The sequence below is a fragment of the Dipodomys spectabilis genome, unplaced genomic scaffold (genome assembly GCF_019054845.1).
Source record: "Dipodomys spectabilis isolate Male_0828 unplaced genomic scaffold, ASM1905484v1 ptg000002l, whole genome shotgun sequence".
Classification (NCBI taxonomy): Eukaryota; Metazoa; Chordata; class Mammalia; order Rodentia; family Heteromyidae; genus Dipodomys; species Dipodomys spectabilis.
In genome coordinates this window covers 10,228,212-10,252,630 of record NW_024870679.1, presented here as the reverse complement: position 1 = coordinate 10,252,630, position 24,419 = coordinate 10,228,212, and the positions used below count along the sequence as shown (strand labels likewise).

At 37.8% G+C, this 24,419-nt stretch overlaps 1 protein-coding gene across 1 annotated transcript in view; it reads left to right on the top strand.

Moving 5' to 3' along the window:
- Positions 1 to 24,419, top strand: part of Slc30a7 (solute carrier family 30 member 7) — a 52,367-nt gene that overhangs the window by 14,231 nt on the left and 13,717 nt on the right. Inside the window, exons 7-9 of the mRNA XM_042674859.1 lie at positions 4,092 to 4,142; positions 5,817 to 5,952; positions 23,703 to 23,793. Of these exons, the coding sequence (XP_042530793.1) occupies positions 4,092 to 4,142; positions 5,817 to 5,952; positions 23,703 to 23,793 (278 nt within the window). The remainder of the gene's footprint in view (positions 1 to 4,091; positions 4,143 to 5,816; positions 5,953 to 23,702; positions 23,794 to 24,419) is intronic.

The window sequence follows — 24,419 nt, the reverse complement described above, 5'->3', positions numbered from 1 at the left end:
CAAAAGAGAAAACAACTTTAAAAAATTCTTCATGCAAAGCCGGGTGCCAGTGGCTCATACCTATAATCCTAGCTACTCAGGAAGCTGAGATCTGGGAATCATGGTTCAAAGTCATCCTGGGCAGAAAAGTCCATCAGACTCTTATCTCCAATAAACTACCCAGAAAAAGCTGGAAGTGGTGCTGTGGCTCAAGTGATAGCTCTGAGCACAAAGAGGCTCAGGGACAGTGCTGAGACCCTGAGTCAAAGCCCTAGGACTGGCACAAAACAAAAAAGATTGTTTATGCATTTTTAAAGAATCTTCTTTTTGGTATACCATATATGATACGTTAGAATGAAAGTTCTACATCATTGTGTGGACTCTGCCTTAGTGATTTGAGAGCCACTATCACCTATTCAAAACCATAGAAGCAATTAAAGATCCTCCATCCTGTTTCTCCTTTAACTCTTAGTTTATTGCAGAGTTTTATAATAATAGAGTATATTTGTAATTAGCCAAACTACAAAGTCTGTCAAAATAATTCTGTCTCAGATTTTTATATATGGATATTAGCCATAAAAGACAACATTTAATTTGAAATATATATATAACAATTAGGTATATGTATAATAATTAGATTTAAAAAAATATTTTATAAATAAATAATACTCATTGGCTTAAAAAATGGATTTTGACATCAGTTTTTCACCATTGTAAATAAAATACTAAGAAACTGTAAGTAGAGCTTTCCACTGTTCCAGCAGTTTCAGTCAATTCTTTGAATACCTTCAACATTATGTTCCACAAGTTTAGTGATCTATCATCAAACTTTTTAAGGAGATTGATTAATTGAGACTTCTAGTAACTAATGCCTACATTGTATTGAAAGCTAAGAATTAGAAACTACATTGCCTATGAAAGGATTTGCTGACTATCATCATTTCAAGTGGTGCCTTTTATGTAGCCCTGGGCTTTTTTTGTACTTCTTGAGCTATGCAAGGTAGTAAGATTCTGTATAGCTAAAAGACAGAAGAATCAGTCTATCCTTTAGGTATTCTCAGGCCAGTCGGTTTTAGAAAATTCTGCTTTTGAATTTGATGAACTAGAATTTGGGTCCCTTTTATGTGTGGAATACTTTACTCCTTAACCAAACTCTGAACAGTTCTTGGATTTAGTGGAATGCTTGCAAAATGTGCAACATAGCATGATTATATAACTCTAGAACCAGCCTCAAGGGAATTTCAACTCATTGTTGATGACATTCAACATAGAATTGAAGTTGAAAGGACAAAGAAGCCATAAATTAGTGAAATTAATTTGCATTGTCTTTCTCCTTAAAAAGACTATATGTTTCTTGAAAACAAGAACTATGTCTTATTGATCTTTGTTTTAACAAGATTCTAGCCTAGTCCTGGCATATAGATCAATTCATTAAGCATTGTGTTTATTACTGTGTATATACCCTTTATGTGCTTGTTTTACTATCTTGCTGTAATCGTTTTCAACCCTTAACTAAGCAAACCCAGGATGAGTGTGCACTGAATGCTTTCTGATTTTTTTTTTTGAGTATTTGTATAGGCTTTCCCAGTTGAGCATCCTGAATGCAAACTCTGAAATGCTTCAAAAGCTGAACTTTGAATATGAAATAGTCTCAGATTTTTCAGCAACTTGAATTCTAGATAAGGGATGCTCAGCCTATAGTTTAAAAAGGATTTATATCTGATTTTGATTTTTAGAATTACTTGGTAGAGATATAGACAGGGAAGTTTTTGTTTTGCTTTTTTTAAAAAAAAAAATCACTAGAAAAGCCAGTCTCTGTTTAACTTTTAGCACAAATACTACGCACGCGCGTGCACACACACACACACACACACACACACACACGTAGACTGGGAGCAAATATCATTTTATATGCATTTGTTGAAAAATAAACATTCATAATAGCCTGAAACTATTCCAGTAGTCACCATTCTAATAAGCAATATTGATCATTAGTAAGTGTTTTTTCCTCCCTCCCTACTAGATGTTTTGAATGTGCAATATGTTGCCAGGAATATTCTAAGTATTTTACATGTGTTAACTTAAAAAATTTCCTCATGAACTAATGAGGTAGATAAAGCTTTTGTTCTCATTACTAGGGCACAAAGAAACCATAGTAATTGAAAATTTAGGGTCTGAACATGTGGATGCAGTCCTTAAAATTTGTGCTGTTAGCGGTTCTGCCTTCAGTTTTCTGTAAGTGCACCATGGGACTCTCTGTAATAGAGCCATGATTTCCTTTCATCCAGAAGAGACAGATAGTCTCACTGGGAAATACTATGAACTCTATGTTTATTGGAATGCTGCACTGTGAGTAAAGCTGTCTTCAAAAATGAATGAATAAATAAATAAAATAAAGCCACTCAAATTCAATAATGTAAGCAGAAAGATGTATTAATTGCTCTTAATTAGTTAGTAGAATGTGGGACCTGTTCCTCATGGCAACTGGGGATCTGGGCTCTTTCCCATCAATGGAATTCCCACACTTGGTTTCACACAGCCTTCTCTGTGGATCTCCAAGCTGTATATTCTTGGGAGCCTTGGAGTGCTTACAGCTCATGTACACCTTGGTCCACAGCTCTGCCACACTCTGGCACTTGACTGGAGGTGTCTAGGGACTTCTGGTTAGCTGTGTACCTGAGAGAAAGAAAGAAATGACTTTGCCAATCCAAAGATAAGATATGTAACTAAGAAGATGATTAGATTTGCAAACTTGGGAATTAGGTTGTTTTTGTTTTTTTGTTTTTTTTTTGGGTCCAGTCGTGGGGCCTGAACCATTTGGGCCTGGGCGCTGTCCCTCCGCTCTTCAGCTCAAGGCTAGCGCTCTACCACTTGAGCCACTGTGCCACTTCCAGCTCTTTTCTTTTTGCTTATGTGGTGCTGAGAAATCGAACCCAGGGCCTCATGCATGCAAGGCAAGTGCTCTACCACTGAGCCACCTTCCCAGCCAGAATTAGGTTGTTTTATATAACTTCCAGTATAATAGACTAGCACTTTCAAAATACTGATGTCAAGAAGTTTATCTAGATCTAGCTATAGACAGCATGTGTGCCTTGATAGAGAACTGAATTTTTACAATAGTTGTACTTGTTGCAGTCTTTTGATGCCAGTGCATGGTACAGTCTTATGTTTTTTTCTAGTTCTTTTATAATGTTCCAGAACCCAGGTACATGCTCTGTCAGTGCTGCAGTGATGAGATTGTACTGGACAGCTCTTTGGTACTGTCAGTGAAAAACTATTGACTACAGGCAGGCATTCTTAGTCCTTATCAAAAACCTTGTCTGTCCTGATAATCCCTTCTTGGGTGGGAACCTTTTTCTTGCCAGAGGCCATTTGGATATATGTATAACATCATTATGAACCATAACCAATTATCAGTAAAGGCAGATGGACTACACATAGCCAGTGAGAAACACAGTATCCCTCCTGTCGTGATTTCAAGGGCCTTAGATGGCCTGCAAGTTCCCCATGCCTGCTTAACCAAAAATGTTGCTCATCTTTAGCTTGTTTACTGATGTTTTCTGCTTCAGTGTAAAGAGGTCTAGTAACTTTCACTGCATTTAAGTATGGAAATGATGGCATTTTTCACTTTTCTCTCATAAAGGCAAGGTTGTAACAAGAGTTTTTCTCTCATCTGTGTAGAAGATGTTCCCTATCCACATAGAAACTATTATAAAAGTACTGTTTGTTCGCTGTATTCAAGTTACCCTGGTTCCTGTCCTGGATCTCTTACAACTTCAGTAGTAAATCAAATCTTCTTGGACTTTTCCAATTGCAGAAATATTAGAACATATTTTACTAGCAAGTTTGCATTCTGTTTTGAGTTTCTCATGCTTCTTAAAGAGTTTCTTAATTCAGTAATTTCCAAAATACATTTAAAAATTACCGTTACTAAATTTACCTCTATTAATTATTTTACTAAACTTTAAAAATAATTTTGTAGGTCTGATGTGGCCACATAGTCACACATCCTTCATGATACATTTAAATGAAAAGGACTCTGAATGAATGGCAAAAAAAATTGAATCAAGAGTTGAATACATTTTAAAATAATTTAACTTAATTCTCTACAGATGGTCCTTCTGTTAAAGAAACAACAGGACCCAGTAGACAGATTTTACAAGGTAAGACAAGCTATTTGTGTATTTTATAATTGTATGGATCCATTTCTATAAGTTTTAGTTGTCTTAAATGTTTAAGAAAATTGCATAATTAAACTACATTTTAAAGTGTTTGCCTCCTTAGTGATTATTCTCTAGATGCCCTATTAGGTAAGTCAGCCAATATTCCTTTGTCCCTTGGTTTTTCCTCATATTTAGTATATAAATATCCAGCCCATGGCTCTAGTAACACTGAGCTAATGTATTTGATGTTGTTGCATCGTTACTCTTCTCCCATCAATAACATTCAATATGTTCCTATTCTGTGGGGAAGTTTAGAGCTAAAAAGTGAAGTACAATCTGGGTGCTGGTGGCTCACACCTATAATCCTAGCTATTCAGGAGGCTGAGATCTGAGGATCACAGTTCAAAGCCAGACTGCGCAGGAAAGTCCATGAGACTCTTATCTCCAATTAACCACCAGAAAACCGGAAGAGGTGGCTTCTGGGTTTTCCTGAAGAGGTTTATTTTGTCTTCTAGACACTATTTTTCCATTTATAAAATTTACAGAATTGTCTTAGAACAGTTTTAGTTGAAATAATGATTTTAGATGCAGCTATGTCAAAGCTATAATTTAGTTCTAATTCTTTTTTTAAACTTTTGAAAATCACAGGTGATAGGAAAGGAAGTTAAGTATGGCCTCCTGTTGTCTTTTATACAAGCTGTTAGGAGAAAAACTTTAGTGGCCTCAGGAAATTCTAGTCCCAGATGGTAATGATTTTAGTCACCAGCAGAGGGTGCTATGTGTATTGTGTATTTGGAATTACAAATTTGAGCTTTTTTTTTTTTTTTAAGTTGAATACTATTACTTCCCCAAAGACATTATTTTATTTAACTTTTGTACTTTTTTCAGTCAAACATTTACAAGAATTGTAAAAAACAGTTTGATTCTGGGCTGGAAAGGTGGCTCAGTGGTAGAGTGCTTGCCTCACATACATACATAAGGCCTGGGGTTCGATTCCTCAGCACCACATAAGCAGAAAAGGCCAGAAGTGGCACTGTGGCTCAAGTGGTTGAATGCTAGCTTTGAGCTGAAGAGCTGAGGGACAGCGTCCAGGCTCAGAGTTCAAGCCCCACAACCGACAATAAAACAAACAACAACAACAACAACAACAAAAAACAGTTGTTTCTGTACTTTATTTGATAATACTACTATTTATTGAGAGCAAGTATACCAGATGTTGTAATATCAGTATTCTGGAGGCTCAGAAAGGAGGATGGCAAATTTGAGGTCATTCTGGGCTACATAGCAAGCTATTCTCACTGAGGCTGTAGGACTATATTATGAGATCCTATCTCAACAGCAACATGAAAGAAGAAACAGAGGCAAGAAGGGGGAGAGAGAAAGAGGGAAGAAGAGAGGGAGGGAAAAAAGGAAGGAAGAAGGAAGGAAGGAATGCAAATATAACTTACCATTTAGATTCAAAGCCCTGTTGATTGATAAATGAAAAGATTATTTAGGTTCTTAAATTGTTACTGTCTTGTTATGTAGCTATTAAGCAGTGGATATACTTAGGGGTTTTTCAAATCAATATCTCGTTTTCTATATATAAATTGAGTACAGTTCTAGGAAATACTGCCATTTTAATTTGCACAGATGTTAGATACCATGTTTACTTCTGTCCTGCTTTCCCTGTAGGTGTATTTTTACACATCTTGGCAGATACACTTGGGAGTATTGGTGTCATTGCTTCTGCTATCATGATGCAGAATTTTGGTTTGATGATAGCAGATCCTATCTGTTCAATCCTCATAGCCATACTTATTGTTGTAAGGTAAGTGCTGCACTGTGTTACTTCCAACTATAAGGCAGAGAGAGGCAGTAAATCTACTACTTAAATTATAGGTCTAAAATACCAACAAGGATATCATTTTCCCTTTGATCCTTAAGAAGTTCTTAGTAGATTCTCTTTTATCTTCATAGTTTTTCTGTGTTTCTCATTTATTTTTTTCTTGGACGTAGATATTCCTTTTTGCTATTTGGTAGTTAAGTTTTTCATCATAACTCAAATTAGCAGTCATTTTTCTAAATCTGACACTGTGTAGTGTAAAGCATTGGACATGTAAAATGTGTTAATTACAGTTAGAATGTTATAGTTAACATCTAAATCTAGATATCCATGTCTATAGGTATCTCTCAGATTATCAAATGCAAGTAGAAAGTCTTATCTACTAGAACTATTTTTAAAGTCACGATTATGTTGCAGAAATCTCATAGAAGTTTTTGCTGAGATAAATTTATGTCCAGCCTTCCCCCTCATTGAGATGATATGGTTCTTTTTTAATTTTATTTATTATTTTATTTTTTATTGTGAAAATATTGTACAGAGGGGCAAGATAATGAGTACATTTCTGATCAAGCATTGTAGCCTCCTTTGTTTCCCCTTCCCATCCCTTCTCATCCTCCCCCCCACCCCCCACCTAATCCTCCCGTCCCCCCCCCTCCCCTATAACCTCTGCTTTCACTGTATTTGATGTCGGTATAATTTGTGGAGGGGAAGGGGAAAAACAAATCGTTTAAATAGGGATACAGGTGGACCCATTGCAACAATGAGATATACAAGTCGTTATGTCAAAAATGAAATGGTTCTTGAAGGTGCATCTTATTCTTAACTCTTTACCGTGTCATTGCCTGATACAGTGCTGTTGTTGTGTGTGTGTGTGTTTGTGTACGTATGTGTGTAGGTGTGTAAATTCTCGTAATTGCTGAATTTGATCATGTAGTTAGTTTCATTGGAGTTTCTTTTATCCTGGGATATTTTTGAAAGAATAATAAGATTATTTGTAAGTGTTCCTTTATTTGACTATCTTTAGTTTCTTAGAAATTTGCATAGTATGTCTTAATCAGAGTGTTCTTATTTTTCCATATGACTTTATTCAGTAAAATTTTCTTTGTAATGATAACCAAGACAAATAGAGGTGGTATTATGATTTTTTTTTTATAGCTCATAGTTGAGAAGGGTGATTGTAATAGAGTGTGATAAAATTCTAATGTTAAAACCAGTCATAAATGGAGAGGTTCAAGGTTCGGCCCAGAAGTAAAGATTTTAAACATTTAGGTGACTTTTAAATTTCTTAATGTTATTTGTACAAGGAAGCACCTGGGGTTTCTAAAGCCTAGAAGGCCTTTTCTTCATCATGGAAATCTTACTCCATTGGCTAAGTTCAGCATGGATCGTTCATATTCTAGAAAGCTTGACTCCTTTTGTATTTTTTTGTTTTGTTATGTATTATAGTCTTAGTTGTTTGCTTCTTAAGAGTAGCATCTCAGTATTTACTTTTCTTTGTCGCCACTATTATATCTTGTTTGGATAACTGACAATCTCCAAGTTGACCTGTCTCTCTCCTTCTAGACTTTTCCCAGTGGCTCAGGTAATATTTCTCTGATGAAGAGTATGTGACATATAAAACGATCTTGCTTTAAATTAGTTCTTGCCTATTCCCCTGAGGATAAAGTCAGTCTTGAGGCTCTCAATTCTGGCTCTTCAGTTCCCTAAGTGTGTATGAGTTCTCTAGTTTCCAGGCTTTGCTCATGTTTCCTCTGTCCCAAACCATGTTACATTTCATGCATCCTCACCCCTTCTTCCTCCCCTCCCCCACCTCAAGCCTTTCAATCTTTCAGATCAGATTTAATTTAAATGGTTCCTCTTTAGGAAATATCTCCTGATTCTCTCTCTCCCAGGTGAGGTGAAGTACAACCATTTATTATATACAGAGAGTCAGGGTTATTGCCTCTGTCATGCTCTCTGAAGGCAAACTGTTCCATTGTTTTACAGTGAGCATCTAATTCTGCCTGGAAGAAAAAGTTGACACACTAACCTTGAATCAGAATAGAAGTGGTTTTTTCTTTTTTTTTTTTTTTTTAACCAATCTTGCAAATTACTAGGAGTTCTAAGTAACAAGATTTATTTAGTTCTGTTCTTATTTCTTTATGTCACAAAGATAATGAATGAATACAACACAGGATTTTTTTTTAAATCAAAATATATCCCATTTTTAAAAAACATGCAAAATCATTTCCAGCAAATACATTAGTAAGTATATGTTTCTAGCCAGGGTCTGAGATAGACAAGATCCTTCCTGTTTTAATCTTATATGATAGGGGAAAGATAGAGAATCAAATTAATAAATAAACCATTCAACTATCAGTCATTTGTGCAAAGCTAAAATAGGATTATAAAATGGTATGTAAGTTGTTACTTTACATTTGAAGGAGTCTTTAAGCTGAGATCTAAATGTCACAGGAGAGCTTGATGAAAGAAAATATTTCTAGTCTATTCTTTTTTTTTTTTTGGGTCCGGTCATGGGGCTTGAACTCTGGGCCTGGGTGCTATCCCTCAGCTCTTCAGCTCAAGGCTAGCGCTCTACCACTTGAGCCACAGCACCACTTCCGGCTTTTTCTTTTTGCTTATGTGGTGCTGAGGAATCGAACCCAGGGCCTCAGGCATGCAAGGCAAGCGCTCTACCACTGAGCCACCTTCCCAGCCCAATATTTCTAGTCTAAAAGGCCAGCATAAACTTTCACTGTAAACAACTTTGGCACAGAAAAGAGGCCAGAATTGTTGAGATAAAGTTGGAGAAATAGGCCAGGGATAGTCACACAGGGCTTAGAGTTTGGATTTTATTTTCCAATCATTGCATTGGGAAATCATAAAGGAGTGACAATATTTTAAAAATCCTTTTTACTAAAGTGAGGGGAAGATTATACATACAACCAGAGCAGGTAGATAATTATTACCATGACTGAGTAAGAAGCCATGGTCGTTTGATCCAAGGTAATAAATAATCTAATCTAGGAAGTAGAGGGAGACAGGGATAAAGTTGGCAAAGTCTCTGAGTAGAGCTAGCAAGATTTGTTCATGGTATGAGTGCATGGTCAGGGCTGAATGAACAAGGAAAAGCACAATGCTTTCTAGAGATTTCACCTGGCTGAATTGAAGGATTTTTTTGGGGGGGCGGGAGTGGGGGGGGGTCTGGTCTTGGGGCCTGAACTCTGGGCCTGGGCGCTATCCCTGAGCTCTTCAGCTCAAGGCTAGCACTCTACCACTTGAGCCACAGCACCACTTCCAGCCTTTTTTTCTGCTTATGTGGTGCTGAGGAATCGAACCCAGGGCCTCATGAATGTGAGGCAAGCATTCTACCACTGAGCCACCTGTTTTTTCTTTAAAAGAAAAAACATTGACCATTTATTTCATTGACCATTCTTGTCTTTTTTTTTTTTTTTTTGTCAGTTGTGGGGCTTGAACTCTGGACCAGAGTGCTATCCTTGAGCTCTTTAGCTCAAGGCAAGTGCTCTAGCCACTTCGAGAAGGAGGTTTTGTTGAAAGAGAAAAGGCTCGGAGAAATGTTTTTCAGAGTTGACTCCAGATCAGAAGTTCTGTTTAATGGTTGTAATTTTGGGATTTCTCAGTAGATATTTATGTGGAAATTTCAAGGAGGTGTATGAGTATTCAAAAATGGAATTCTTGGTAGTAGTCAGCTAACCGTAAGACCAAACTAACGGTATAAAGTTTCCAACTGTATGAATGCATTACTCCCATTTCTCCCATTTGCTTGGAAAATATCCCTTGATATGGTACTTCCAAAATAGTGCTAGTCACAGCTAGCAAACAGCCAACATTTAGCTTCCAGTGGCAAAACCTATTCGTTATCTTTGTCTAGATCCTACTGACCAAAATGTAGATACTTTTATTTTATGTATACATATATACAAATATATATGTAATGTGTGTTATATAATTGGATTTCTTTTAATGGTAAGCTTTTAACATTTGTATTATTTGTTCTTTTTATCAGATAACCAAAGTAATACAGGCTGATTGTACAAAAAATTCATTGTTGAACTGTATAATTTAGCTATTGAAATGTCTCATAATCATACCTTCTAGAAAGAATAGATAACTGTAATCTAACCTAAAATTGTTCAACAAATACTGTGTGTCCACTCTGTACCAGGCACTTAACAACATAGGCAAGGACTTTATCTTCATGGAGCTGACATCATTACGGGGGTGACAGCCAGTGAAGTAAGTGAATATGCAAATACATAATTAATGTAATGTCAGTGGGTGAGCAGTGCTATGAAGCAGGGTAGGAGGTGGTGTCTCAGAAGGGCCTGAGAAGTCCCCTGCATGCGGTGACATTTGAACAGACCTGAATGGAAAGAGCAGGGCATGGATCTGTTAGAGGAAGAGCATTCCTAGTGATCACTACCATCTATAAATGCACTGAGGCAGGAGTATGCTGGGCTGTGTAGCTGGGGTGAGATGAGCAGGGCAGTGTAGGGCCGGGTTGGGGTGAAAGATACACATTTGGGCTTCATAAGCTCCCATATGATATTGACAGCCATGAGATTGGGTGGGAAGAGAGAAGAGGACAGAGGACAGCTCTGAGGGAGGTGAGGACAGGAGACAGCAACAAGGAGGAACAAAATAGAGTAGAGTAAGGAGAAAAGAACAGAGCCACATTGTGTTAGAGGCCCTGTGAAGAAGCATTTCCCTCTGGAAGGGATAATTGGCCCTAGTAACAGCTCCTGGGAATGGTACTTGGCTGACATGACAGACACCACACTCCGAAGAGTGATAAGAATGAAGAGTAGCCCTGTAGAGACTAGGAGGGAGGAGGCGTGACTGGCAACTGCAGTCAGCTGTTGAGCCCTCTGTGGTGCAGGGGAGCTGAAGGATTGCCTGGCAGCCCCGAGGAGGCCACATCGGGGGTTGATGGTCATGAATTTAAAGGGAAAACAGTCCACACAGTTGCAGGGTTTTCTCCAGCCTTCTTTAGCTACTTGGTAAAAGTTAGAGAATTGTCAGAGAATTGGACTGAATAGATTTGGCATTTTTGTCAGGTGAGTACTGACAATGAGAAAGGAGCAAGGTGGAGGCTGTGCTGGGAAAGTAAGATTGGAAGGCTTTTGAAGCAGTGATAGAGTTAGTGGCTTAGCGGTTCTTTAGTGAGAGCTGTGTGGTACTGAAGGAAGTGACCTGGAAGTAGGGAGAGCGATTCAGATTCTGAAATGCTTAAAATTGAGTTCTCAGGTCTGAAGTTTAATTCTAGAGGTGAGGAAAAAGGTCTTCATGTGGAGGGAAATGGTTGGATGGATTGTCTTTGTGGCTGTTTCAGTCAAGAATAATGAAAGCAGTAGAGATAGATGGATGAACCCGGTGCTTGCTGCAATGACTGCAATGACTGAAGGGGAGCAATGAAGAATTCTGAGGCTGGCATTGCACATAGGGAGAGGGTAGAGTCCTGGGATGGGTGTGGCCTTCAGGAGAGTGGGGAGGTGGGGGAATTGGGACTGGTCTGAAGGGAGTGGGGATAAGTCTCTCACTGTAAGCACTTAGGCTCCAGGAAGAGTCCCAGGGTAGGACCCAGTTTTCCCTACACTTTCTCCATATTCAGAGAAGAGGCCGAGGAGGTCACAAAAATTATGCATTTAAAAGCAGCCCGCTTAAAATTAGAGAAATAGTTAGCTTGACAAAACTTGGTAACCATGTAGTAAAAGGTGAGGAAGAAATTACCCATAGTTCCCCTGAACTGTTAAATATATGAAATGTTTTTCTAAGAATTCTTCAAGCCTATTCTGAACATTGTAACATATAATTATAGAAAACATGAAAAATACTGAAAGTGTTAAGTAAAAGAAAGTCAAGACTATAACATTCAGAAACCGCATAACCACTGTTTACATGGATTCGGTTCATTATGTGAAGGCATGGTTATTAAACATTGTGAGCATCTACAAAAGGCTTGATTGTTAAGCTTAACCATCACCAATGCCCTTCAGGCTTTCAGAGGAAGTAGAGCTGTCCAATAGAATACTCATTATTTTGAAACAAAGTTTGAAGGTGATTTCTAAGGTAGTTCTTCTTAGGAAATTCTGGGTGAAACAGGCTTATACTGTGGTATGCTTATTTTTCCTGCAAAAGCAGATTGACTATAAAATTGAGAATATAATTTTTTATTTTCTGAAAATATACTTCCTGTCAGAAATTTCAGAATAGTCATTCCTTTACTTCCAGTAGTAAGATAAATTGGAATTGAAAGTGAATTCATAATTTAAAATGATGCCATGTAATGCACCTGTAGCTTTTCTTTTCCACTTTTTTTTCTATGCATGGTGGAAAATAAAAATAAGAACAAAACAAATGAGATTTGTTACCACTGTGGTATTTCTGAAGCTTTACTGGATTATTTATTTATCCATCAGTTTTCTGCCATCTACCATGTGTTGCTTCTGTACTTTGACCATTTGAATATAAAAAGAAAACCTTTGTAACTAAAAGTCTTTTTTTGTTATAAAAAGTTTAAAGTAATATGTTCTTTATCATATTCTAGAAATTGCCCCTAACTTTTTTGAGCCAAATGACACAGGCTTTTAGAGATGCTAAAAATGGCCATAAATAGAGCAAGAAATCTTTAAAAAGCACACTAACAAAAAAGAAATTAGGCATTTGACATTTTAAGTAGTGAGTGTTCCTGCATACAGGATTTGAATATCATAATCCTTTTGAAAATTCTTCCTGATTCCTATACTGTTTGTAAGCAGACAGTAATCTTTTTTAGATGCAGGAAGCTACTATATTTTCAAATAGTCATATATGAAAAACAGATTTTTTTTCAAAACTGTTTTTGGGTGTTCCCTAACAATTTCCGTTGTGGTTTGCCTTTCAAGTGGTTAAATTTACAAACTACTTTGGGGGGACTAAGGTAGTTTGTCAGAATTGTAACTTGCTGCCTGCATAGGTATATAGAAAAAGCAAATGTACTGGAACATTATTGCATTGTAGTTGTATTTGTAAACCATTATTCAAAGCCTTCATAAAACCATTTAAATGCCTCATTTGTACTAATGGATACCAAGCAGCATAGTGCTTGTCTAGCAGCCTTTCTCTAGTGGCATTCCGTGAGGATAGGCCCCCATATATCTGTTTGGGCATAACCATTAACGTTTTACATCTGAAGCTTGGAAAATACTGATTCTGCATTAGCTTTGGGATAATTAAAGAAGGCACTCAGATCCTTTGTGGGTTTGATGGTTCGGGTGAGGAACCTTAAGAAAGACCTTGGAAATAGTAGAAGAAGCAGAACCATCAGAGTGATGCTACTGAGAATTTTGAACTTAAGAAATAGTTATGTAAGAATGACATTTAATAATCATTCGTGGTTGGAAGCATGGCTCAGTTGGTAGAGCACTAGCCAATGAGCAAGAGTGGCAGTTACTGAGTTCAAGTTCCATTCTTAGACTTAAGAAGGAAAAGAAAAGAAAAGAAATAATCAGCAAACATTCAGTAGTTTTCATTGAGCCATCACTTGTTTTATATTCAATACTTTCTTAGGTCCTAGAAGGTTATAATACCATTCAATTTTTATCATTATTAATAAACCACAGGGAGTTGGAGAGAGAGAGAGAGATGGAAAGACAGAGAGTTAGCTCAATTACTATAGTTCAACATAAAAGTTTAGCACTATGATCTCTGACTTGGATGTTCATGATAAAACCTAACTATTTTGCAATGTTTCCTGTGGGAAATTAGGCTTTTTAAGCAACCAGCTTAAAAATAACCTGAAAACTGATTTTTTTTTTTTTTTTTTTTGGGGTCCGGTCGTGGGGCTTGAACTCTGGGCCTGGGCGCTGTCCCTCAGCTCTTCAGCTCAAGGCTAGCGCTCTACCACTTGAGCCACAGTGCCACTTCCGGCTTTTTTCTTTTTGCTTATGTGGTGCTGAGGAATCGAACCCAGGGCCTCAGGCTTGCAAGGCAAGTGCTCTACCACTGAGCCACCTTCCTAGCCCCTGAAAACTGATTTTTAGGAGTCAATTTAGGTGTGAAGTGTTTTTTTTTTTTTTTTTTTTTAATTTAATTTTATTTTATTTGTGAACATACTGTACAGAGGAGTTACAGTTACATGGGCAGGATAATGTGTACATTTCTTACCAAGCATTGCAGCCTCCTCCTTTGTTTATCCTTCACATCCCTTCCCAGCCTCCCCCCTCCCCCCCTAATCCCAATCCTTCTCCTTCCTCCCTCCCCCCAGTGAAGTGTTTATTCATAATTGAGAAAAACACTATATAACAAATCTAAACATTTGTGCAAACTGAAAAGCAACTAGTGATTCCATCTTCCACTCTGCTAGCATTGCTGAAATCCATTTATTTCTTCTTTTCATAACAACACACACACCCTCTACCTGAGGAACTCCAGAGCAGTAGTAGTAGCCTTTTAAAACAACAACAACACACACACACACACCCTCTACCTGAGGAACACACACACACACACACACACACACACACACACACACACACACACCCCACACACACACACCTCCCCCCCCCCCCCCCCCATCTGAGGAACTCCAGAGCAGTAGTATACGAACATCTGGCAAAACCCTGGAAGAGGCTGATTTGTATGCAAATAAAAACAATACAGAGCTTATTGCGAAAAGTAAACAGGTGTTAGAAGCTAGATCTACATTGTCCCTGAAAGGTCCCTGTTGCAAAGGCATGGTCCCAAGAATAGTGCTGTTGAGAAGCAGTAAAACCTATAAGGGGTGGGGTTTCTTTCCTGCTTCCTGGCTTTCCAGTAAGTAAGCAGTTTTGCCTTGCCATGCACTTTCCACCCAAGACTGAAACTTCTAAAACCCTGAGTCAAAACAAATCTTTTGTCTTTATAAGGTGATTTCTTTTCAGGGTATTTGTTACAGATGGAAAATGAGTTAACACAAGGCCCCAGTGTAAGTATAAATGGTCAGTTGATCAGGCTTCCCTCTTTTAGAACTGATGGTACCTTACTGTGACTTACAAAATAAATCTCTTATGATAAAGAGCTCTGTCATTCACCCCTAATCTTCCTTTCAGACCACAGTTACCTTCCACAGTAGTTCCTGTGTACCACTCCATGATTAGTTAACTTGTGATTTGTGAGGGATATGCCATACTTTGCTCATAGTGTTCTGATCTCTAGTGCCTTTCTTTCTCATCTATTCCTTGTCAGTTCTGCTTCTCTAAGGCTCAACTTTAATGCTGATTCTTCCCTGAAGCTTTTCCTCCTATTCCTATTTATTTATACTTGTAAGGTGATAGTATGTCACTGAATACATGTCCCCTCCAGGGCGTTGGAATGTGTCCCTGTATACATGTCCCCTCCAGTGCATTGGAATAGGTCTGCTTCATTCAGCTTGGCATCATTTTGCTCTGTTACACTCAGACTTTTGGAACTGTATTTTTTTTTTAATCAAATGTGGATTTTTGATGGCTTCCAAATTGTTGTGATTGTCTGCTGAAGTACTTCATAGAGTGTTTACACATGATACATTTAGCCTGTTAAAAGCTACATTTACTCAGGTGTCTTTATACATGTTTATAATCCCAGAACTCTGGAGGTAGATGTAAGAGGATCAGAAGTTTTATTTAGCACTTTACCCTGGTCATATGTTCATTGGCCTGCCTAGTATTGCTGGGGAGAAGTTAATGCTAGGAGTTAATAAAACTCTACTACTATCTATAGACTAACCACATACTCACTATGAAGCTATTCAGTTTGCAAATTTAAATAATTTAGAATACTGAATGCTGTGAATTTTCTATTTGTAGCTTGACTTTGATACTTTCATGAAGACCTTCACAATGAAGACTTGTTCATGGAAATACCCACTCTACAGCTTAGTCTTCATTGTCTACCCAGGTGGTCGTATCAGACTATTGAGACAAAGTCCTTTCTGTGAAAGAAAGTCTTGTTTTACTTTTTAATTAAACAAAAATATGAATACCCATCTCCATGACAACCATCTTACTTTTGACAGCATCATAAATGAAAACCTGCATTCCTTACATAGCATTTTGTAAAGGCACGCATTTTAATAACTCCTTTTGGTACTGGCTTTTGAACTCAGTGCCTTTACCACTTGATCCATAACCCCAACCTTAATAACTCTTTAATAATGAAACCTGTGTTTTATACAAATTAGCTTAAATTGGCATCTAGTTTTTCCTTGTTGTTGCTATATGATATATGTGACATATTATTACTATCAAATGTGATTTCCTTACTATTATAGTGAGTAATAGTACTTTATATAAAGTTTCTAAAGTCAACTTTGGTGATAGCTTGAAACATTTTCCAGGGTTTACTTTTTGAAATTAATCCTCCCATTTTCCTCATTAAAAAGAGTTAAAGCTGGGTTCTGGTGACTCACACCTATAATTGTAGCTACTCAGTAGGCTGAGGCCTGAGGATGGAAATTTGAAGCCAGATGGGGCCGGAACGTCTGTGAGACTCATCTCCAATTAATACACACACACACACACACACACACACACACACACACACACGCGCACACGCACACGCGCATGCGCATGCAAACAAGCAGGTGAAGTGGAGCTGAAGTGGTAGAATGCTAGCCTTGAACACAAAAGCTCAGGGATAGCACCTACCCCTGAATTCAAGCCTCAGGAGCTCCTTCCCTCAAAAAGTTAATATGTAAGTTAATTGCATTGCAGGAGATACAGGCTTTTACTGTTGTTTGACAAAGGTTTTAGGGAACTTCTCTCAGTAGTGCTATATTCTTCATGAATATTTGGCAGGTAGCAGAGGAGAGATAATACCATGCTGGTTTACAGTGTATCTGAACCCAGAAAATCCTTATGTGGGCCAGGGTACCTTGTGTCTCCTCACTCTTTGCCTTTAGGAGACAGGCAAGGTATAAGACTGTGCCACAGGTTTATGCTGTTTTCATTAGAGGCTTATAAGAAAGCAGTTGCTCTTTTTTTTTTTTCCTTTTTGTGCTACCCCACAATTTACACCCTGGCCCAGTCTAGGCTACAGACTTATCTGAGATGCAGGGTTATTTTGCAAGCTTATGTGGTTGTTTGCAGAAATAATTGACTTAGAGATACACAAGTCATAGTAGTTTTACACCTTCTGTAGCAGCAGAGCCTCTCGCCTCAGGGAAGCCTCCAGTCCCTTCTTTGTTTAACTCAGACTTGCCAAGGATAAATTCTCACTTGAGTGATTAAAAATCAACTGACTTGGGACCTATATTATACTTACAAATTCCCTTTACTTTTGATATTCTCTGTTGGATAGAAAGCAGTCACAAGGTCTTCCTATACTTAAGGGTGAGGAATTGCATAGGTGAGTGACCCGTGGGGGTCACTTTAAGCTATGTTACCTGCACCTTATGTTTCTCCTCTGTGTTCTGCAAGCCTACCTAGCCCAGAACCTGCAAGAGATGATGTTTGTGGGGCAGCATGGAATGAGGGCGGTAGATGGCATTTGGGGGTATGAGTGGATGACAAACTTGGGCTGCTTCTTCCTCACGGTTTGTCTTAACTTGCGCTGTGTACATAACAGAAATTTATTCTTGCCTCATTTCTGCCAAGTTATTTGTATTTTGTGGACCTCTTTTCTTTTTTTTTTCAGCCCCCTTCATTAATTGCATTGTCTCAATTGTTTTAAGAGTTTCAAAATCTATTGGTAGAGGTTTAGTAATTCAAACCGCACATTAACATTTCAGAACGCCACGTGCTTCTGCCTCGGTTAAGTCTTTCTCACGTGTGGTGCAATGCATCTCTGTTTATTGGAGGTTCTTTCTTGGGGGGATGTAAACGCTTGACTCTTTTGGTGTTGTGCTCTTTGTATTAACAGCGTGGAAGTCACTTAAGTGTGGGTTATTCTATATTCCAGTAGTTTTCCATTAGCATTTGAACACCTTAAGTGGATATTAATAAATGCCATGACTACACCTTGAGGAGGTACCTGTGATGAGATAGTGCAGGTGTGCACAAGCCGTTCCTCAATGCCTTGACTCACCAACTCAGCTGTAGCTTTGTTAGAGAACAAGTTGTCTTAACCTTGCTGAGGCTGATTCTACTATTTTCTTAAGATTATTTAAGGATGCTGTGAAGACCAAATTAGAAATATTTATGCAATCCCTTTAAAAGCTATTAAGTGCTATCTAAAAGAAAAATCTTACAAACTCTTTACTAATTTGACATTTCACTGGTATTTTTGCTCCAAAGACCTGTTGCATTGGGTGTTACTGCTAAGTTTCAGAAGCTTAAGGAAAAGGGCAACTCTTTTATGCCTTGGCTCCGAGTTCTAGGTTGTCTCATGGTATCCAACTGTCCTCCTTACAGAGTAAAGTACGTAGTCTGTAAATATGCATTGATTTAACCGGTAAGTTCCAGAAGCTCAATATAAAGGAAATTACATTCATAGATGATAGGACTTTAGATGATCTGTTCTTTGCTAGGTTTATAAAATTCTAGCTTATATCTGAATATTTTTAATCATTATTCATCATCATGCATAAACCATTTTTTCTGCAAATGTGACTGCATATTTACTTTAAATGTAGATTGCATTATAATTAAAGGCTAGTTTTCTTTGGCTTTTTTTCCACTAAAGTTTTTGAGTGTATTTAATATATAACTTAGTCCTTAAAATTTAGTTGTTATTATAAAAAGGACATTTTCCTTTTCCTTTTACAGTTATAGATTGTAAGAATGCTATGTAGTCAAGCACAGCAGCTCACACCTATAATCCCAGCCTCTTGCAGGTTTGAGTTCAAGTCCAGCCCAGGGATGCAGTTTAAGGGACTTCTCCTCAACTAATAAAAGCTGGGCATGGTGGCTCATCCTGTTATCACAACTATTCTGAAAGCAAAATAGGTGGAGCGTGGTCCAGACTGGCATCAGCATAAATTCAAGACCCTATTTGAAAAAGATCAAAGAGTTGGAGGCATAGTTCAGGTGGTAGACCTTGAGTTCAATCCTCAAACTGCCAAAGTAAAAAAAGAAAAAGAAGAGGGACTGGGAAGGTGGCTCAGTGGTAGAGCGCTTGCCTTGCATGCATGAGGCCCTGGGTTCGATTCCTCAGCACCACATAAGCAAAAAGAAAAAAGCCGGAAGTGGCTCTGTGGCTCAAGTGGTAGAGTGCTAGCCTTGAGCTGAAGAGCTGAGGGACAGCGCCCAGGCCCAGAGTTCAGGCACCATGACTGGGCCCAAAAAAAAAAAAAATTAAAAAAAAAAAGAAAAAGAAGAAATCTTTATAATATGCAGGAACACTTAATACATAAGCCAGTTCACAAGTTCAATCAATAGTTGTGTTTTGGATGTTTGGTCTCAAATTTTAGATTTTTTAAAAAAAATTGGTGCCACTACTGGGGTTTGAACTCAGTTCCACTTGTCCTTGCTTAGTTTTTTGCTCAAGACTGGTGCCATACCATTTGAGCTACACCTCCACTTCTGGCCTTTTGCTGGTTTATTGGAGATAAGAATTTCAGAGACTTTCTCAGGCTGATACCAAACCTGAATCGTCAGATCTCAGCCTCCTGAATAAGGATTACTAGCATGAGCTACAGACATCTGGCTCTAGACAATAATTTAAGTGGAAAGTTTTTGTTGAAATTATGATTGTCGACATTAGTCTAATTGTCCTTCCAAAGTTTTTATAATGTATACTTGTCTGTTTTATTTGCCTTGTTTATGATTGCTGTTAGAGAATTTTATTTTTTGCTGAAATATGGTGAGCATCTTGAAAGCTACTTCTGAAGCAAAAGATTAAAATTTGTTTTCATTTGCAAAGTTAGTGACAATAAAGACTAAATAACTGTTGCTTATTTAATATATAATTTAAGCTTTTAGATTAGTTAGCTCTATTAGCAGATGATTATAAATTGACTTTACATTCAGCTCTTGAAGAATAAAATTATTACCTTGTATGACTGGTAACCTCAGACCTAATGACTCATCCCTTTTCATATATAGTAGGAAAATAGTGCTTCATTGTGAGAGTTAGAATTGAGTTAGTCAACCAAAAGCGAACCTCTAATTGTTGCCAAATGCTTACTTTCTGGGTTTGGATGTGGCTCTCAGTCTTTGCTCAGTCAGGAATTTGCTAAGCTTGTCTTTTTCTGCATATCCTTTCATTATGGCTAGATAGATCCATGCCGAAATCTCTTCTATAATTTCCCATTACGATAGTTAATCAGAAAAATATGGACACAAGATCCCAAGCTAGACACAATTTTGAAAGTCAAAAGCTTAAGTTTCTACCAGTGTCTTTTACCTTTTATGGTCTTTGAAATCACTGTGGAAACTGGTCTTAGCTCTGAAGATGCTATCATGGGATTGAGCAAACACCTTCTGCAGCTGTCAGACCTAGTGTGGCTCTTACAGCTGAAATTCTTACATTATTTTAAAATTGCTATTGGTCAAAAGTGATGGGGAATGTCCATGTGCTATGGTGAAGTGCTTGCTGCTGTTGAATATGCTTTATCTAATTTTTACCTAAGGAGGCAACAGTCTGAATTTTACAAAATAGCCAAATCAGTAATGAGTGGGAGCATCCCTGGGGTCCAACTGTACAGTCCCACATACTACTTTTTAGGATAATTGTCAACTGCACACCCTGGCTAGGACTGCTCAGGGCTAATCATGGTGTTTATGACTCAGGATGGCAGTAACTACGTCCAGTTGTTGCTATACAACTCTAAAATAAGTCCTATGCTTAGTATCTTATAGGTGATTAATAATTGTTGGTTGTATTGATTGCTGCAATGAAATTCAGTATTAGTTAGTGATGGAGTGAATTGGCTTGCCAAATGTCTATTGTCTCATTTTGATGATACTACTTTAGTATCTAAAGGTGCTCTTCCCCTTCTCTCTCTCTCTCTCTCTCTCTCTCTCTCTCTCTCTCTCTCTCACCCCCCCTATATATATTCTCCCTAGTTTTCCTGTAGTTTGGCCACTTTTTCATATTGAATGAGAAATATTTAAATAGAGAAAATTGCCTGGATATGTAATCTCTTCCTTTTATGGAAGAGAAAAATGCTGTTTTGGGAGGTGATGTGATTTCCTCAAAGCTATCAGTAAAGGATATTTACAGGCAGAATTAGAACTCAGATATCATGATTTTTATTTGTGTATGATTTCCATCTCATATATCTAGCAATTATTAGCATTTTCTTTGGATAAAATTTGAAATCATCAGAATACCTAAATTTAGGAGGCACATAATTAAGAAAAATTACTTTTCTTAATCTCAAATGGAAAGTTATTTTGGGCCTCATAAGAAGTACAGTAAGGAACCAAAGGGAAATATGAAATTTTTTGGTAGTTAATTAGAGATAAGAGTCTTACAGAATTTTCCTGCCCAGTCTGACTTTGAAGTGGGATCCTCAGTTCTCAGCTTCCTAAGTAGCTAGGATTACAGGTGTGAGCCACCAGCTCCTGGCTTATATGTGTGTGCATTTTTCCCAGAAATCTTTACCTGTCTAATAATATCATAGAACATAGAAACAGGTACTCCTGTTCAGTTTAAATGGGTAAATAACAAGTCCTTACTGTCAGAATTTGTAACTCCAACCTCCGTCTGCTTTCTACCTATTTTTCCTTTAACTTTCTCCATCCTGGCTTTGACTCATCTGGAAAAACTCTTTCATTATGGCATTTGTTTCTGCTAGAAGTCCTTTCCTGTTTCTCCAGATGTATTTGCTTGTTATGCCTTTTCTCTAACTGCTAAAAATCCTATGTGTTCTAAAAGGTTTATTATTGACCCTGGGCCGTGAGTGTACTTTTAAAAAATTAACTATCTGTGATTCAGTCAGCTATAAATTCTGTTCCATATACATTTATGTACCAAACACTGCCTGAGATCCTGGGGACACTAACACAAAGACACAGCTCACCCCTTAAAGTAGTTTTCACTGTGGAGTGAGAGGGGAACTACCTCATGATTCCTGTGCAGTGTAATATTTTCATAGACAGCATTGCTTTTCTGTTGTTATTTGAGACAGGATCTTGCTATGTAGTCCAGGCTGATCACAAGCTCTTGTTCATCCTGCCTCAGTCTCCCTTTTTTGAATAGATTATTCTGTACTTCTATAAAGAATTTTGCCTTCATTATCAATGGATATGTAACAAATTACACAAAAACCTATACTTAAATATGAGAACAGATTCCTAGTTTCTTTTCTTTGACCTAAAGTACCTGAGATCTGTGTATCTTTTATTCATTCACCAACAATTACCATGGGTCTACCGAGTGACCAGTATTTTACTAGGGTACTGGGATTATGATATTGGGAAGTACAAACATCATTTCTGTTCCTTTTGGTAATTACTTCTTCGCACCTGTCAGAAATACCACTAGTTCTTTTTTTTGGGGGGGGTGGGGGGTGTCTGGTCGTGGGGCCTGAACTCTGGGCCTGGGCGCTGTCCCTCAGCTCTTCAGCTCAAGGCTAGCGCTCTACCATTTGAGCCACAACACCACTTCTGGATTTTTTCTTTTTTGCTTATGTGGTGCTGAGGAATTGAACTCAGGGTCTCAGGCATGCAAGGCAAGCGCTCTACCACTGAGCCACGTTCCCAGGCCCACCACTAATTCTTAAGGCACAGTTCGACTTACACTCTTCCATAAGATAGATATTCCACAGCTGTTATCAAGCGAATTGTACTTTGGGCAATTTGAGTTTCTGTAGGGTTCAAAAGTAGTGTACTAGCTTAAGCTACTAAGGGGCATGAAGTTACTTCTGCCTTCAACTCAGTCCGGAGCTTTTGCAACCACTGTGACTCATTGCAGTCACTGGGGACCTTTGTCAGTGCATAGATGCCTAGGCCTTCCTTCAAAGGTTCTGATTCAGCTTGTCAGAGTACAAAGCAAACAAGACTGCTGGGTGAATCTGATACTTAGCTATATTAGAAAGATATTGCACTAGAGACAAGTCACCATTATTCTGTTGGATTTTGTACATTTAATCACCCATACAACCTAAAGCAGCAGGCTTGAAGACCAGTTACATTAACACCGTTTTTAGGGTCCTCTTTTTAGAAATGCTTTTTTAGAAATGCTTATTACATCTGTAGATAGAGCCAAAATTCCTGTTTGTTTGTGTGTTGGGCTTGAGCTTGGGCTTGAACTCAGGGTCTGGGCATTGTCCCTGAGTTTTTGTGCTCCAGCTTTTTGATGGTTAATTGAAGAGTCTTATAGTCTTTCTTACCTGTGCTGGCTTTGAACTATGATCCTCAGATCTCTTGAATAGCTAGGACTAAGGTGCGAACTATTCATATCCAGTTCCTGTATACTTTAAATAATAAACTATGAATGCTAACCAACTACAATGAGAAATATTCAACAAGTTGACTGATGCGTGAATTTTATTTTTTTCTTTACAAAATGATTAAGGTAATTTGCATGTACATATTTGATTAATATGAAGGACCAATGGGCTCAAGTAGGATGTCCTTACCTTAGAAGGTTGAACTCATGCTGTGTTTAGACTTAAATGATTCATTATTCTATTTATAATAAGTTTGGTCTTTTGTACATTGATCTATTTTCTCTTGTTTTTATTTTAGTTGGTAACTTATAGTCACATTGAAAAATCTAGACCATTGACTGGTGGTTCTTTGTATTAGTCTGATACATACTGCTTTGTTTTACTGTAAGAAAGAACACTCTTACTGTTTTGCCAAATGAGATTGTCAGAATGTGGCCTTGATCATTTGTTGTCTTTTCCTTAGTGTTATTCCTCTTTTAAGAGAATCTGTTGGAATATTAATGCAGAGAACTCCTCCCCTGTTGGAAAATTCTCTGCCTCAGTGCTATCAGAGGGTAAGTTTCATAGCTTCTAAACCATGGGTTTTTATGTTGTTTTCAGCTTCTATAAATATTGGTCACATACGTGTATAATTTAGTCTTTCTTCCAAGATTAAATGCTGACCACAAATGCCATTTATACATACCATAATAAAAATCAATGGAAAATACTGAGTTTGACTAATGAAAATGTAGTAAAATGTTTCCTCATCTAGAAATTAAGCAGTTCTTTTAAAATAGAGAATATGGACAGCAGAAGAAATAATTATTTACTCATCATAATTGGTTTTAGTTCTCACTGTGTACCAGATAGTCTTCATGCTGAGGAAATAATGCTAAGCCAGACAGATGCCAGCTCTGTTCTCGTGAGCTCACAGTGTAATGAGGAATACATTAAATGAGTTGATAGATAAAATATTACTCATAATAGTTGCAAAAGAAAGCAAGCAAGGCGGTGGGATCGGCATGGATGGCTACTGTGGACTTGCTGAACAAGTCATATTCAAGAAACTGAAACCAGAAGGAGCCAGCCATGTACGGACCCTGAAGAAGAATGTTCCAGAAAGAAAACCACTAACCTGGAAGGGCTATGGCTGGAGCTAAGTTAGTGTGTTTGAAGGAAAGAGGACCACAGTGGCTGA